At 43.6% G+C, this 18246-nt stretch overlaps 1 protein-coding gene across 1 annotated transcript in view; it reads right to left on the reverse strand.

The window, feature by feature from the left end:
* LOC126474194 (corepressor interacting with RBPJ 1) overlaps window positions 1-18246 on the reverse strand; it is a 79352-nt gene that overhangs the window by 35104 nt on the left and 26002 nt on the right. Inside the window, exons 3-4 of the mRNA XM_050101657.1 lie at window positions 9225-9374; window positions 6357-6457 (exon numbers count right to left, since the gene is read on the reverse strand). Coding sequence (XP_049957614.1) covers window positions 6357-6457; window positions 9225-9374 — 251 coding nt within the window. The remainder of the gene's footprint in view (window positions 1-6356; window positions 6458-9224; window positions 9375-18246) is intronic.

Below are 18246 nucleotides of genomic sequence, written 5' to 3' on the forward strand. Positions count from 1 at the left end.
GTTCTGGATACTAATGGATATGAAAAAAGGTGTTGGCCCGATGTTTGCCAAAGATCAGGAGAAAACTATTGGTAAATTCAAAAAGGCAGGTTCTTTTGATTTGCAGTGTTATAAAGGAAGGAAAGCAACTGATACGACATCAGTAGATGTGGGCACAGCACTGCTGGAGGGGTCAAGCAGAGGCAAACAAACATGTAGTAGACAGGCAATTGCCCAGACTTTAGCCAAGCCTGTGAACATGGTGCACAAAATTCTACGAAACATCCTGTATCATCCCATATTGCAGTCCACAACCGTGAACATCATGAGGAGATATCTGCTCCAAAGACGTTGCAGTCGACTTAGTAGTAGTATCAATACGAATTATTGCAACAGTCAACCAACACTAACCAACAGGGTTGTCAGTAACAGAAAAAGTAAAATCAAAACGACCTCCTCGAAAAACAGTCTGCCCTTTCAACACATCAACCAGCACGGACAAACTGATGTTCATGTTATACTCAGTCTCTACATCCAAAATAGATTTGTAAATAGTAGGCTTCCATCAGAACACACGATGTATCCTACGACGAGGCATGCTGCCGACTGTGTGTCAGCTACCGGAAACACGCTATTTATAGACGACACGTCACCCAAGGTCACGGACTTAGAATTATTTCGACTGCGGCGATGCACTTATCCAGCCGTCGCACATAGGAGCTCTAGAATGCGCGACGGCAACTGAGCGGGCGGCCTAACAACAAGGGGACCGAGCACATGAGTGATATCAAGATATTAGAGTGTGGAATGTTTAGGATGGGTCACATTCATACTGACCCAACAGGTTTCTTTTTTGCTGTCATGTCGTTTATTAAAACTAAGGGTACAGCTCTATGTCTACAGTTCAGAGGATGTACCACCACTTTATTACATACTATTATATACAGGTCTATCACCAACTATTTTACATTTCATATCAACACCTTTACCATGGACAGAGACACAAATATTATCATCATTAGAGAGTTTACAAGACCTGTGGGTCCTAACACACAATGGTTTATCAATAAAAAAAATTAGTCGATGTTTCACCAACACCACGAGCTTGAGACATGATTACCATGAACATCCGATAAAGAAGAACATCACGAGGAGGTATCTGCTCCAAAGATGTTGCAGTTGACTTAGTAGAAGTATCAACACTGCAACATCTTCCATCCCCAGTTTTCCAAACAGACTGGAGTTAGTGCGTGGGGTGTAGCAGCACATTCTGGGATCCAGAGTCTTCAGTGGAGCCCTTGACATGTGCAGCAATGAAGAATAAAACTGTGTTTATATGACAGAATGTTGTACAATAGTTACCACCTAAAAGAGGCAGTGCAGTTGTTAAGAAGCTGGCTTTACATTTGGGAGGATGGAGTTGGCTCTGCCCAGAAACCTTGCTTTTGGTTTCCTGTGGTTCAGGCAAATGCCAGGATGATTTGTTCAAGGGCTTGGCCAACCATCTGTCCCATTCTCCAAACCCATAGATACATATTATGTTTACAACACTGTAAGATGAATAAATAAATAACTAAATACATACTATGACTGTTTCCATACTACAGGAATTCCAACCAATGGCTTAATATTTTAGTTTGTCAAGTCAATTTGTGATCCACGTACTCTGAGGCTTTGGCAAGATCGCACAATATACCACCAGGATAATTTTTCTTGTTTATCTCTTGCAAGACTTCGTACATGAATTCTTGTATTGCTTCCTCTGTAGAGGACCCCATGCAATAACCAAATTGAGAGACAGATAATAAGGTCTACACAGATATGTGAATCAGTGTCGTATCTTAGGCCACTTTCTCAAAAAAATTTGAACAGACAGGAAGGAGTGAAATGGGTCAGTAATTCAAATGATTTGCTTGTTGTTGTTGTTGTTGCAGTCTTCAGTCCTGAGACTGGTTTGATGCAGCTCCATGCTACTCTATCCTGCGCAAGCTTCTTCATCTCCCAGTACCTACTGCAACGTACATCCTTCTGAATCTGCTTGGTGTACTCATCTCTTGGTCTCCCTCTACGATTTTTACCCTCCACGCTGCCCTCCAATACTAAATTGGTGATCCCTTGATGCCTCAGAACATGTCCTACCAACCGATCCCTTCTTCTAGTCATGTTGTGCCACAAACTTCTCTTCTCCCCAATCCTATTCAACACCTCCTCATTAGTTATGTGATCTACCCATCTAATCTTCAGCATTCTTCTGTAGCACCACATTTCGAAAGCTTCTATTCTCTTCTTGTCTAACCTATTTATCGTCCATGTTTCACTTCCATACATGGCTACACTCCATACAAATACTTTCAGAAACGACTTCCTGACACTTAAATCTATACTCGATATTAACAAATTTCTCTTCTTCAGAAATGCTTTTCTCCCCACTGCCAGTCTACATTTTATATCCTCTCTACTTCAACCATCATCAGTTATTTTGCTCCCCAAATAGCAAAACTCCTTTACTACTTTAAGTGTTTCATTTCCTAATCTAATACCCTCAACATCACCCAAATTAATTCGACTACATTCCATTATCCTCGTTTTGCTTTTGTTGATTTTCATCTTATATCCTCCCTTCAAGACACTATCCATTCCGTTCAACTGCTCTTCCAAGTCCTTTGCTGTCTCTGACAGAATTACAATATCATCGGCGAACCTCAAAGTTTTTATTTCTTCTCCATGGATTTTAGTACCTACTCCGAACTTTTCTTTTGTTTCCCTCACTGCATGCTCAATATACAGATTGAATAACATCGGGGAGAGGCTACAACCCTGTCTCACTCACTTCCCAACCACTGCTTCCCTTTCATGCCCCTTAACTCTTATAACTGCCATTTGGTTTCTATACAAATTGTAAATAGCCTATCACTTCCTATATTTTACACCTGCCACCTTCAAAATTTGAAAGAGAGTATTCCAGTCAACATTGTCAAAAGCTTTCTCTAAGTCTACAAATGCTAGAAACGTAGGTTTGCCTTTCCTTAATGTAGCTTCTAAGATAAGCCATAGGGTCAGTATTGCCTCATGTGTTCCAATATTTCTACGGAATCCAAACTGATCTTCTCCAAGGTCGGCTTATACTAGTTTTTCCATTCGTCTGTAAAGAATTTGCGTTAGTATTTTGCAGCCATGACTTATTAAACTGATAGTTCAGTAATTTTCACATCTGTCAACACCTGCTTTCTTTGGGATTGGAATTATTATATTCTTCTTGAAGTCTGAGGGTATTTCGCCTGTCTCATACATCTTGCTCTCCACATGGTAGAGTTTTGTCAGGACTGGCTATCCCAAGGCCGTCAGTAGTTCCAATGGAATGTTGTCTACTCCCGGGGCCTTGTTTCGGCTTAGGTCTTTCAGTGCTCTGTCAAACTCTTCATGCAGTATCATATCTCCCATTTCATCTTCATCTACATCCTCTTCCATTTCCATAATATTGTCCTCAAGTACATCGCCCTTGTATAGACCCTCTATATACTCTTTCCACCTTTCTGCTTTCCCTTCTTTGCTTAGAACTGGGTTTCCATGAGAGCTCTTGATATTCATACAAGTGGTTCTCTTTTCTCCAAAGGTCTCTTTAATTTTCCTGTAGGCAGTATCTATCTTACCCCTAGTGAGATAAGCCTCTACATCCTTACATTTGTCCTCCAGCCATCCCTGCTTAGCCATTTTGCACTTCCTGTTGATCTCATTTTTTAGACGTTTGTATTCCTTTTTGCCTGCTTCATTTACTGTATTTTTATATTTTCTCCTTTCATCAATTAAATTCAGTATTTCTTCTGTTACCCAAGGATTTCTACTAGCCCTCGTCTTTTTACCTACTTGATCCTCTGCTGCCTTCACTACTTCATTCCTCAAAGCTACCCATTTTTCTTCTATTGTATTTCTTTCCCCCATTCGTGCCATTTGTTCCCTTATGCTCTCCCTGAAACTCTGTACAACCTCTGGTTTAGTCAGTTTATCCAGGTCCCATCTCCTTAAATTCCCACCTTTTTGCAGTTTCTTCAGTTTTAATCTACAGTTCATAACCAATAGATTGTGGTCAGAGTCCACATCTGCCCCTTACAATTTAAAACCTGGTTCCTAAATCTCCGTCTTACCATTATATAATCTATCTGAAATCTGTCAGTATCTCCAGGCTTCTTCCATGTATACAACCTTCTTTTATGATTCTTGAACCAAGTGTTAGCTATGATTAAGTTGTGCTCTGTGCAAAATTCTACCAGGTGGCTTCCTCTTTCATTTCTTAGCCAAAATCATTATTCACCTACTACGTTTCCTTCTCTCCCTTTTCCTACTACCGAATTCCAGTCACCCATGACTATTAAATTTTCATCTCCCTTCAATATCTGAATAATTTCTTTTATTTCATCATACATTTCTTCAATTTCTTCGTCATCTGTAGAGCTAGTTGGCATATAAACTTGTACTACTGTAGTAGGCATGGCTTCGTGTCTATCTTGGCCACAATAATGGGTTCACTATGCTGTTTGTAGTAGCTTACCCACATTCCTAATTTTTTATTCATTATTAAACCTACTCCTGCTTTACCCCTATTTGATTTTGTATTTATAACCCTGTATTCGCCTGACCAAAAGTTATGTTCCTCCTGCCACCGAGCTTCACTAATTCCCACTATATCTAACTTTAACCTGTCCATTTCCCTTTTTAAATTTTCTAACCTACCTGCCCGATTAAGGGATCTGACATTCCACACTCCGATCCGTGGAACGCCAGTTTTCTTTCTCCTGATAACGACGTCCTCTTGAGTAGTCCTCACCTGGAGATCCGAATGGGGGACTATTTTACCTCCGGAATATTTTACCCAAGAGGACGCCATCATCATTAACCATACAGTAAAGCTGCATGCCCTTGGGTAAAATTACGGCTGTAGTTTTCCCTTGCTTTCAACCACTCGCAGTACCAGCACAGCAAGGCCGTTTTGGTTAGTGTTACAAGGCTAGATCAGTCAATCATCCAGACTGTTGCCCCTGCAACTACTGAAAAGGCTGCTGCCCCTCTTCAGGAACCACGCGTTTGTCTGGCCTCTCAACAGATACCCCTCCGTTGTGGTTGCACCAACGATATGGCTATCTGTATCGCTGAGGCACGCAAGCCTCCCCTTCAACGGCAAGGTCCATGGTTCATGGGGGGACGATTTGCTTATCTCTAGTTTTATACTGTGGCTGTTGTCTTCAGTCTAGAGACTGGTTTGATGCAGCTCTCCAAGCTACTCTATCCTGTGCAAGCTTCTTCATCTCCCAGTACCTACTGCAACCTACATCCTTCTGAATCTGCTTGGTGTACTCATCTCTTGGTCTCCCTCTACGATTTTTACCCTCCACGCTGCCCTCCAATACTAAACTGGTGATCCCTTGATGCCTCAGAACATGTCCTACTAACCGATCCCTTCTTCCAGTCAAGTTGGGCCACAAATTTCTCTTCTCCCCAATTCTATTCAATACCTCCTCATTAGTTATGTGATCTACCCATCTAATCTTCAGCATTCTTCTGTAGCACCACATTTAGAAAGCTTCTACTCTTTTTGTCTAAACCATTTATTGTTCACATTTCACTTCCATACATGGGTACACTACGTACAAATACCTTAAGAAAAGAATTCCTGTCACTTAAATCTATACTCGATGTTAACAAATTTCTCTTCTTCAGAAGCGCTTTCCTTGCCACTGCCAGTCTACATTTTATATCCTCTCTACTTCGACCATCATCAGTTATTTTGCTCCCCAAATAGCAAAACTCCTTTACTACTTTAAGTGTCTCTTTTCCTAATCTAATACCCTCAGCATCATCTGATTGAATTAGACTACATTCCATTATCCTCGTTTTGCTTTTGTTGATGTTCATCTTATATCTTCCTTTCAAGATACTGTGCATTCCGTTCAGCTGCGCTTCCAGGTCCTTTATACTATATATAGTGTACACTACATAAGTAAGTCAATTAGCAACCAAACCCAGAACCAATGACCATTTAGAAAAATAGATCAATGGTAGTTTATCAAGTCCATGTAAAATTTTAATATTCTGCTAGGAAGACTATTATAGCCAGCATAATTATTACAACTGATGTATCTTGTAATCTCTTTAGGAATGATATTTTTGAAACTGGCGGTGCATTCAGTGTCAGCTGATGTAAACATAACTCATCTATGATGAACAGTAGGAAAGACAAACAACTGTGCAAAACATTAAGATTACACATTACACAACTTAACATGAATAAAATACAGCAGTTCTCAGTTTTGGCTAATTAACACCACACTGAATGGTGTAGTATGATATTACGTAGCCACATAAAAAAATAAAAACAGAAGTACCTGTGTTGATGTGTCCCCACTTGTGACATTTAATGCAGCGAACATTACGCACTTGTATACCAAATGGTTGGTCCCGAATTTCTGAATCACCTTTACAGTAGCTAGAAGAAAGAACATCAATGCTAACACAACTTTTATTAGCAAAAGTTTTTAAGAAAAAAGAAGCAGCCAGTTCTAAACTAATATCATTATTTCAATAATATGAAATCTTGAATGGGAGAGTGCATTTTTTCTGTATGATGATTAACTCTGAAAGAGAAAGTGATAAAATCAATTTTTCAAACTGTGATATTCAAGTTAATGACCGAAGGTACACAAAAATTTTCCAGTAAAACATACATGCTTGGCAAATATTTAAAGACAAAGACTGTGTAATGGTATGTAAAATAAGTGAAAGGCAACTGCTCACACATAGAGGACTGGCAAGTGGCACATAAAAATACACAACAAAAGACAGTTAACACTAGCTTCCAAGCTTTTGCTCTCTCTCTCTTTCTTTCTTTTCTTCTTTTTTTAGTAAGAACACACACACACACACACACACACACACACACACACACACACACAAATGTACGTACAATACAAGGAGGGGTAGCCAGATGACTCAGCAGCTGCACGACAAGACAAACAGAATTCCGAGGGTAGGGCTTATAAGGGATACAGAGAGGTAGAGGGGAGGGGAGGGGAGGGGAGGGGAGGAAGATGGTGATGAAGATGGAGACAAGGAGGGGGAGGGAGAGCAAGGGAAAAAGGGCGGAGAAAAATGAAGGTGGGCAATGGAAAAAAAGAAAATGTTCCATGGCCTACATCCTGCATTCAAGACACACCATCCTACACTCAAGACACTCCTCACTTCCTTCACTGTTTTTCCACAGTTCCTGTCAAATTAACAGACTGCTTGTTACTCACTGTTGATGTAATGTCCTTATACACCAACACCCTCCTTGTCCTTCTCAACTTTAGAGCCACCATCCTAGATGCTGATCTCCACCTCTCAGATGGCTCCATAATACATTATTCATATCAAGTGCACCAACCTCCAACACTATTTTCATTCTGACAGCTGTCACCAGTTCATATTAAAAAGTCCCTACCATACAGTCTCACCACCCATGGAAAATAAATCTGCAGTGGAAAGTTGTCAAAATATACCAATAGCCTTACCAGAGCTTTTATTGAGAGACAATAGCCTTTCCCACATCCATAATCACATGCCCCGTGTCATCTCCTCCTCTGATACAAGTAACCCTGCTAATCAGGCATCAACCAGCACTCCTCTAATCACTGAGTGTCACCATCACCTTGAAAAGCTCAACCACAACCTCCACCAGTGTTTTGATTACCTCCTGTCATGCCCACATGAGGGATATCCAACCCAAAATCCTACCCCCCCCCCCCCCCCCCCCCCAAAAAAATCACCCAAAGTAGTGTTCCACCACCCACCCAACCTACAGAATATTCTTGTCCATTCCTATTCCAATCCTGCTCACAATCCTGCACTCCATGTGTCAGTTGCATGTGGTTGACTCAGGTGCAATACCCATCCCACACAGCCACCCACAACCTCCTACTGCAGTAGACAGACAGGCATCTGCCACCAAAAAAAAAGTGTGGCCATGTTTGAAAGCAGCCGTATTATATATTAGCTATGCTGCAATTACTGTACAGCATTGCATGTGGACATAAAAGTATCCAATTACCCAATTGTTCACTAGTGTGAATGGCAGTTCCAAAACTGTGGCAAACTGCAAATTTTACCATACAGTTGCCAAACTTGCAGTGCACAACTCTTAAACATGCATATCTTGAGCTCTCGCATTCTCCCTGGTCTAAACCTCTGGTAACTTGTTTCCCACTGCCTCATCTTACCGTTTTATTTCTCTCTTCTATTCTTCTATCCACACTATTCCTTCCCCATCCCCATCATGTCCAGCCTTCCTTCACCACTCTTCCCCCCTTCCCTATGTGAGTTCTCTCTCTCTCTCTCTCTCTCTCTCTCTCTCTCTCTCTCTATTTCCCATTTTTCTCCCTCTCCTCCCTTTTTTCCACCCATCTCCCTTACTCTCTCCTCTCCTTGTGTCTCTCTTCATCATCACCACCATCATCATCTTCTCCTTTTCTCCCCTCCCCTCCCTCTCTTTCTAACCCTTCTATATGCTGCCCTCTGAACTCCGTTCACCTTGTGCACTGCTTACTCAACTGGCGAAAGACCTGCCTTGCATTATTCTGTTACTCTCTCCTTGCCATTTATGTCCTTCCCTACACCCTCCCTGCTTCCATCTACCCAGGTAACTGCTTTCAATAACTGACATTCAATAATCAGTCCGTCTCTACCATAAGAATGTACATTTGACTGTCTGTGTGGTTATGTGTGTGAATGTACATACTCTTACAAGCAAAATGGCAAGGGTTCGAAAGCTAGTGTTAACCATTTTCTATAACATGTTTCTATGTATGACACATCAATTCTCTACAGGTAAGTGGTTGACTTTCCCTATTTTATTTATTTTTCCATCCAGAAATTTCCATTACTGTTATAGTGCGTAAACAATGATATCTTAAGATGCACCACAGGAATACTTTATAGCATTGACACAAAAGGCAGATTTAACTCAAGTATCACAAATTTAGGCAGGAAAATTGTACATTATCTTACAGTACATCTGAAGCAAGCAATCTGAAGGACAAGCTTGGCTAACTGTCTAGTTAATAAATCAATTTGTGCAAATAGCTTCTAATAAGGGAAATATTCTCCTTCAACAGAAAACATACGATAAAATCCAAATACAACATAGAGTGTCAACTATTTTGGGTGCGTGGACAAGCAGAAGCATTAAAAATAATGCATTTACATTTATAAGTACTCACTCCTCTCTTGGGGCATTGAATTTCCGCTGCCATTCAAATTTATACTCTGGCTCATCGTCTTCTCTTTCACGTTCTTTTTTAGTTCCTGGAGGTGGTTCATACATAAAATTGACACTAAGTTTGTCCTTGCTCTCCTTGCTCAGCAACGCCCTAGTAACAAAAAAAATTATTAACAAAAGAATACACAAATATTAACTTACATATCAGTGTCAAATCACAAAATCCCCGATGAAACTAAATCTTCGAACTATTTGGTAACAAGATTAACATAATACATCAAGACAACAATTTCAGCGAAGTGAACTAATTCACCAACCATCTAAATTCACACACTAAAATGTAATGCAATGAACTGCATGCATGCAAACTGGCAATACATTGTGGTGTCATATTATTATGACCACATGCTAACATACATATCAGTCATTTGTAGTACGTAGAACATCTAGACAAGCTAAAACCACATTGTTATTTGACATGTTGATGTCCATACATTGTACACAATCACAGTCAACCTCTCTCCTTGAAAAAAAAAAAAAAAATGGTAATTTAGATTGATGTCATTAGTAGTCCCTTGCAATAGACTTTCACTTATAGAATCAGCTGTGCACCATAAATTTCACATATAAGAGGAGTTCAATATATTATTCAACAGTTCAGTAAAAAAACTGGACTAATTTATCACCAAACACTGAAGAATTACCCTAACACTCACGTCAATAACAATCAGAAGCAGACATTTATAGTTCAGATACAAGGACAATATAACTATAAAAAAATTGATAAGCTTCATGGGTTGGAAGATAATAGAAATGAATGTTACAGAGAGTCAACCAAAATTGATATGTCATGTTCAACAGCACTGTCATTTTTTTTTCTTTTTGTTGTGGTTTTAGGGCACACAACTTCAACGGTCATTAGCGCCAAGACTACGTTAGGAATGCACCGTGAGTCACAAGTTTAAAACAGCAACGAAACGGAAAACACGATAAAAGACAGACTGACAGGCATAAGATTAAAAAAACAGCATAATCAAATGTCCTTAGAGAGGGTTGTCAAGTTGATAAAATGAAGAACGCGAGCAGCTGCTCGTGGGACATCCGCTAAAATGGCATCTAGAGTACATGGCAGGCCAAGATCAAGACGTAGTGTGTTAAAATCTGGACAGGACGTTAAAATGTGGCGGACCGTCAGCAATTGCCCTCATGGGCAGAACGGCGCCGGCGCAGCCGTCAGCAGATGGCGATGGCTGAACCGGCAGTGTCCAATTCGTAACCGGGCCGAAACTACCTCCTCCCGCCGAGAAGGGCGTGAGGAGGACGTCCACGCCGCGGGAAGAGGTTTCAAGGCCCGAAGCTTGTTGTCTGTAAGTGCAGCCCAATCAGCATGCCACAGCGATAAAATGCGCCGACAAATGACCCTGCTACAATCTGACGAAGGGACACAACAAGAAGCTGTCCGAGGCTGGAGGACCGCAGCCTTGGCCGCGGAATCTGCAGCTTCGTTCCCAGGGATACCGACATGGCCAGGAACCCACATAAAGCTAACCGGAGAACCGACGTCCACCAGCTGCTGAAGAGAGCGTTGGATCCAATGCACGAAAGGGTGAACCGGGTACGGATCACTGAGGCTCTGGATGGCGCTCAGGGAATCTGAGCAGATGACATAAGCAGAATGTCGGTGGCGGCAGATGTAAAGAACAGCTTGGTAGAGGGCAAAGAGCTCAGCTGTGAAGACCGAACAATGGCCATGGAGCCGGTATTTGAAACTTTGTGCCCCGACAATAAAAGAACACCCGACCCCGTCATTGGTCTTAGAGCCATCTGTATAAATGAAGGTCATATCAATGAACTTCAAACGAAGTTCGACAAAACGGGAGTGGTAGACCGAACTGGGGGTAACCTCCTTTGGGAGCAAGCTGAGGTCAAGGTGAACGCGAACCTGAGCCTGGAGCCAAGGTGGCGTGTGGCTCTCGCCCACTCGAAAGGTTGCAGGGAGAGAAAAATTAAGGTGTTGAAGGAGGCGACGAAAGCGAACTCCAGGGGGTAGCAGGGCAGAGACATACAACCCATATTGACGGTCGAGAGAGTCGTCAAAAAAGGAACAATAAGACGGGTGGTCGGGCATTGCCAGTAGCCGACAGGCATACCGACAAAGCAGTATATCGCGCCCGTAGGTGAGTGGCAATTCACCAGCATCAGCATGAAGACTCTCGACGGGACTAGTATAAAACGCTCCGATCGCAAGTCGTAAACCCCGATGTTGTATGGAGTTGAGGCAGCGTAAGATGGATGGCCGTGCAGAGGAGTATATGAAGCTCCCATAATCCAGCTTGGAGCGGACGATCGACCGATATAGGCGAAGTAGGACGGTTCGATCCGCTCCCCACGACATACCACTGAGAACATGGAGGACATTTAGAGAACGGGTACAACGGGCAGCCAAATATGACACATGTGGAGACCAGCTAAGTTTCCTGTCAAATGTAAGACCTAAAAATTTTGTTGTCTCCACGAATGGGAGAGCAACGGGACCGAGCCGTAAGGACGGTGGGAGAAACTCTTTGTAGCGTCAGAAGTTAATACAGACCGTCTTCTCGGCAGAAAAATGGAAGCCATTGGCGACACTCCAGGAGTAAAGACGGTCAAGAGAACGCTGAAGACAGCACTCCAGGAAACATTGTACGCTGCGCGCCGCAATAGATGGTAAAATCGTCCACGAAAAGGGAGCCTGATACATCAGCTGGGAGGCAATCCATTATTGGATTGATCGCTATGGCGAAGAGAGCGACGCTCAAAACTGAGCCCTGTGGCACCCCATTCTCCTGGTGAAAGGTGTCTGACAGGACAGAACCCACACGTACCCTGAACTGTTGATCCATTAAAAAGGAACGAATAAAAAGAGGGAGGCGACTGCGAAGGCCCCATGTATGCATGGTGTGGAGAATGCCCGCCCTCCAACAGGTGTCGTAAGCCTTCTCCAAATCAAAGAACACAGCCGCGGTCGGGCGCTTCCGCAAGAAGTTATTCATAATGAAGGTCGACAAGGTAACCAGATGGTCAACAGCAGAGCGGCGCCTACGAAATCCACATTGTACATTGGTAAGTAGGCGTCGAGACTCTAGCAGCCAAACCAAACGAGAGTTAACCATTCGCTCCATCACTTTACAGACACAGCTGGTAAGCGAGATGGGTCGATAACTGGAAGGCAAGTGCTTGTCCTTCCCCGGCTTAGGGATCGGGACAATAGACTCGCACCAGCATGCAGGAACATGTCCCTCAATCCAGATGCGATTGTAAGTACGAAGAAGAAAACCTTTACCCGCAGGAGAAAGGTTCTTCAGAATCTGAATATGAATAGAATCAGGCCCTGGAGCGGAGGACCGTGACCGGCCAAGTGCGTTTTCGAGTTCCCGCATGGTGAATGGGGCATTATAACTTTCACGAATCGAGGAGCGGAAGTTAGGTGGCCTAGCCTCCTCTGCCTGTTTGCGGGGGAGGAAGGCAGGGTGGTAATGAGCGGAGCTCGAAACCTCTGCGAAAAAGCGGCCGAAGGCATTGGAGACATCCTCAGGGGCCACAAGGACGTCATTCGCGACCGTCAAGCCAGAAACTGGTGAGTGGACCTTAGTGCCAGATAGCCGGCGCAGGTTACCCCAGACAACAGAAGAAGGAGTAAAACTGTTGAAGGTGCTTGTGAAAGCAGCCCAGCTGGCTTTCTTGCTTTCTTTAATAATACGACGACACTGTGCACGTAATCGTTTATAATTGATACAATTCGCCACTGTAGGGTGGCGTTTAAAGGTGCGTAAAGCACGTCGACGAGCACGTAAAGCGTCTCTACATGTTGTGGTCCACCAGGGGACCGGTACGCGACATGGAGAAGAAGTAGGGTGAGGGATGGAATATTCAGCAGCAGTGAGAATGACTTCCGTGAGGTGTGCGACCTGACGATCGCAGCTTGTGAAAGTTTGATCCTGAAAGGCCACCCTGGAAGAGAAGAGCCCCCAGTCTGCTTTGGGGATGGTCCAACTAGATGAGCACAGAGAGGGGGTATACTGCAGGAGATGGATAACACACGGGAAGTGGTCGCTCGAATATGTATCAGAAAGTGCATACCACTCAAACCAGCGTGCAAGTTGGGTAGTACATATAGAGAGGTCTAAATGGGAATAGGTGTGAGATGTGTCCGAAAGAAAAGTAGGGGCGCCAGTATTGAGGCAGACAAGATTGAGCTGGTTGAAAAGGTCTGCTAACAGGGAGCCCCTCGGACAGGATGCTGGAGAGCCCCAAAGGGGATGATGGGCATTAAAGTCTACAGTTAACAAAAATGGTGCAGGTAGCTGAGCAATAATTTGCATCATGTCTGCCCTGGTAACGGCAGACGACGATGGAGTGTAAACGGTACAAAAGGAAAATGTAAAAGTGGGGAGAGTAATTCGGATGGCAACTGCCTGCAGGCCGGTGTGCAACGTGATGGGATCATAGTAAATATCATCCCGGACCAGCAACATAACCCCTCCATGAGCCGGGATACCTACCACAGGGGGTAGGTCAAAACGCACAGAGGTGTAGTGTGCCAAGGCAATTTGATCGCATGGGTGTAGCTTCGTTTCCTGGAGGGCTACGACGAGCGGACGGTGCAAGCGGAGCAGCAACTTCAAGTCCTCTCGGTTGGAGCGAATGCTGCAAATATTCCAGTGAATAAGTGCCATCGTAAGAAGAAAAGGAAGATGAAAGAAGGGGTCACCTCGAAGGCCGCTGAGGGCCTGGCTTCGAGCGAGCACTGCCGCCGCTATCAGTAGGCGGACAGTCATCGTCCATTGGTTCTATAGGTTCATCGGCCATCTTGGTAAGTTGGCCGGGAGGGGGAGCTTCCTCCGCCGGTGAACGGCCAGATGTTCCGCTACCAGCGGTGCGGCCAGGCGAAACGGATGACGGCCTGGGGCAGCAACCGCTGGGTGGCGCAGGAGAAGAAATGCGCAGTGGCGGAGAAGGAGAACTGTGCTTCCTATGAGCCTTCTTGGAAGGTCGTTTGGTGGAGGTACCGGTCGATGGCTGGGAGGTCGAGGTACATAGGAAGTCTGCACGGGATGGTTCCTTCTTGAAGGCCCGTGCATCTGACTTCTGGGTCTTCGTCTTAGCAGAAGCTGAAGAAGGGGCTGGTGTCTGTGGGGTGATGGGAGGAAGAGGAGACGTCGACCGCGCGATCTTAGCACTGGCCGAACAGACGACCGTGGTGCTGAAGGTCAGATCGCATGTCTGGGTTGCCACCTCCCTGGTAGTCCGAGGAGAGGCGAGGACAGTACTGTATTTCCCCGCTGGGAGCAGCGTGGGCTTCCAACTAGCCAATAGCTTGCGAGCAGCCGAGGTGGACATTTTCTCTTTGACCCGAATTTCTTGGATACAGTGTTCTTCCTTATAGACGGGACAGTCGCGGGAGGATGCTGCATGGTCACCCTGACAGTTCACACAACGAGGAGACTGAGGTGGACAGTCACCCTCATGGGCATCCGTGCCACAAGTGACACATTTAGCCGCATTGGAACAAGACTGTCGAGTGTGATTGAAATGCTGACACTGGTAGCAGCGCGTAGGTGTCGGGACATAGGAGCGAACAGAAATAACCTCGTAGCCCGCTTTGATGCGCGATGGCAGCTTAACACTATCAAAGGTCAAGAAAAGTGTCCGGGTCGGTACAAGGTCATTGTTGACCTTTTTCATGACCCTATGGACAGCCGTCACGCCCTGCTCAGCGAGGAAAGACTGAATCTCCTCGTCAGTCAATCCGTCGAGGGATCTAGTATAGACCACACCACGAGACAAATTCAAAGTTCGGTGAGCCTCCACCCGGACAGGGAACGTGTACAGGAGTGTGGCTCGAAGCAGTTTCTGTGCCTGAAAGGCGCTCTCAGTTTCTAGTAACAAGGTACCATTACGCAACCTCATACAAGACTTAACAGTACCGGCTATGGCATCTACGCCCTTCTGGATAATGAAAGGGTTGACAGAGGAAAAATCCTTTCCGTCCTCAGATCGAGAAATGACGAGGAACTGTGGGGTAGGTGGTAGTACTTTTGTCACTGGGGGCTGGTCATGTTTCCGTTTGTGGGCAGAAGTCGAGAGAGAAGAAGAGAAATCCATTGCGGAGGAATCCCCCATGATTGCCAGCGTCTCCGATGGCGCGCTCCTTCCTTACGGGGACCCTCTCAGAGGGCACTCCCGCCTTAGGTGAATGTTTACACCTCAGGTCACACCTCCCGAGAAACAGACGGAGGGACCAATCGGCATGGTCAGAAGATATCAGCTCAGGCAATCACCCCTCCCTGGGCCTGGCCTTTACCAGGGGGTACGTGCGTGCCTTACTTGTCTACCCAGGGCGGGGAATTACGCGTTACCCCGTCACCGGCTACATGTGCGAACGCGTGGGTCGGCCTTCAGGCGCGCACAGGGAGGAAGGAAGAAGAGGAAAAGGAAGAGAGAGAGAGGACAGACTGACTCAAATGCCGAAGCGGAGACCAGAGAAGGCAAGGAGAAGAAGGCAAGGAGAAGAAGGCAAGGAGAAGAAGGCAAGGAGAAGAAGGCAAGGAAGACAGTGAGATTGAGAAGAACAAAGAAAGGAACCAACCAAAGAAGGAAGAAACGAGAAGTGAAAAACCAAAAAGACCACAAATATAGGTCGTGGGACCGTCCGTCTCCGGACGCAGGCGCTAACTACCCCCTTGAGGGGGATGGACTCCTTTTAGTCGCCTCTTACAACAGGCAGGAAGACCTCGGGCCTATTCTAACCCCCGGACCCGCAGGGGGTAGCACTGTCATTGAAAAATTGAGAGAGAAAAGGGTGTCAAATTTTGGTTACATTATAAAGTTTGCCACCTACCCCTTTTGTCCTCTCATCACAACACCTGACATAACCCTTCATTGACCAACAGATTAGCAATGTTTGCAGTCTTGTTTATGCTCCCGACAGCTCCTCAGTACCTTAGGTATACAATAAATGGTCACCTTTACTCTTTCCATCATTTGTATTCTACCTGGGCTTTCCAGTAACATCTTTAATTTAAATATGTACTTTACTTTACACATAAATTCTTTGTTTCAAGAGTAAAGGTCAATATTCCTCAACTCACAAAAAAGATAACTTGAAGAAAAAAAGTTCAAATACACATCTGTTCTATTCTCAATTGATTCAGAGTCAAGACATATTTCATAGACTTTCGATTAATTTATATTTTCCCTGGTGATGTACCATTCCCATATTGTCCAACTACTCCTTACCCTATTGTCCAACTACTCCTTACTTCTTTGCTCTGAACAATCTTGGTCTGAATATCTTTGCAGTTATGAAACAGTGTGTTGAATTTGTATTTCGTTTGTTGGGACTCGTACATGTAAGTGATTCAAAGTGCATCCCAGGGAAACATCAGGTAACTGTTTCTTTGGGAATCAATACTGTAACCAAAGCAGAACCAATGTCATAGCATTCTCATGTGATGCTAGTTAATTCTAAGAACAAATACCAGTTGATAAGTTAACCACTTTGAGTTTTTCTGCTGTTGAACATTTCACATTCAAAAAGTAAACAGTAATATAGGTTGGAAAATCTCAATAATGTATGATGTCAACACTTACAAGAAAGTACGGAAAAACAAGTAATGAATTCAATCAATCAACACAATGAAATTGGATAGAAAGTGATGGCAGGAGAACACACATATAAAAAAGGTATTGATTTTGCAAGTTTTTTGAGCCAGTGGCATTTGGTGGTGGTCATGCCAATGTAAAAGGACAAACAGTATTTACAAACAGTTGGTACACAATATGCCTTGTTTCAAAGGCAGCTCTCTCCTTGATCATATATGTTTTGTCAGATCCAGGGCTGGGACAGGTAGTGGTATAGGGCAAGTATTACATTGCGGCCAGTCACAAGGGAGGGTACCATAGGGTAGGGAAATGGGGGTAGAAGGAGCATTGGCTCTAACAAGGATATTGTGGAGATTGAGTGGGCAACAAAAAGCTATTCTAGGTGTGATGGGCAAAATGTCAGACAGAATAGACCTCATTTCAGAGCATGAATTTAGGAAGTCATAGCCTTATCAGAGCAAATGATTAATACATTGATTCATGAATGTAATGAGTTGCCTCTAAGATATTACACAATGAATATCAAAACAGACAATGACCAAAACCAATATGTGGAGATTAGGCCGCAATGAAAATCTGACAATCAGAGGTCTATAGAAACAAGTTATGGAGTTCTTACAAAGGACAACCAATGCAAGAGTATCTTAAAAAAATACCCCACCATCACCCAGGAGGAAGAAATAAATTTAGCAGATCAAACAGAAGATGGATCCATCATGCAAAACTGAAGCCAAAGAAGAAAATATATTTCAAAGCTCATTTCTGTAGCAATGAGCAGTGCGTCACCATAATTTATACAGGATGATCACAAAGTTACTCCCCTTTTTAACAGAGCCCCTGAGTTTTGATGCTCTGTGGAGAGAAGACCCCTTTATACCAACTGACATTGCTGGCTGTATAAACTTTAATGCAAGTCTAAATTACTTGAAGAGTCATAGTGAACACATTCCCACACTTATTTTTCTGTTGCTGGCAACTGTTGTAGTGGTGCCCTTCTTCTATGTTGATCTTTTTCATAAATTTAACATACCTGAGCTTGGTAAGTTAATGAAAGTTTGTCATTCAGTTTTTTTTGTTTTACATATCCATCTGTTTCCACCCAATGAAAGAACAGAAAAATAATTTATGTTATATCTAAATTGTAATTAGGGAGATAAAAATGACAGATTGGAGAAAGTTTAATTTTCTTTGATTTAATGGATTTGTACATTCCTTATTTAAACTAATTTTTAATTTTATCTGTATATTTCTCTGTAGTTACCTGCATTTCTCATCCTTTAAGGTGTCATTTAACAAATGGGACCAAAACATGAACATGTTCGTTCCCAGATTCAAGGTCTACATACCAGAGGAATGTCTTAACACAAAAATTGCTCAAA

Source organism: Schistocerca serialis, chromosome 4 (assembly GCF_023864345.2).
Source record: "Schistocerca serialis cubense isolate TAMUIC-IGC-003099 chromosome 4, iqSchSeri2.2, whole genome shotgun sequence".
NCBI lineage: Eukaryota > Metazoa > Arthropoda > Insecta > Orthoptera > Acrididae > Schistocerca > Schistocerca serialis.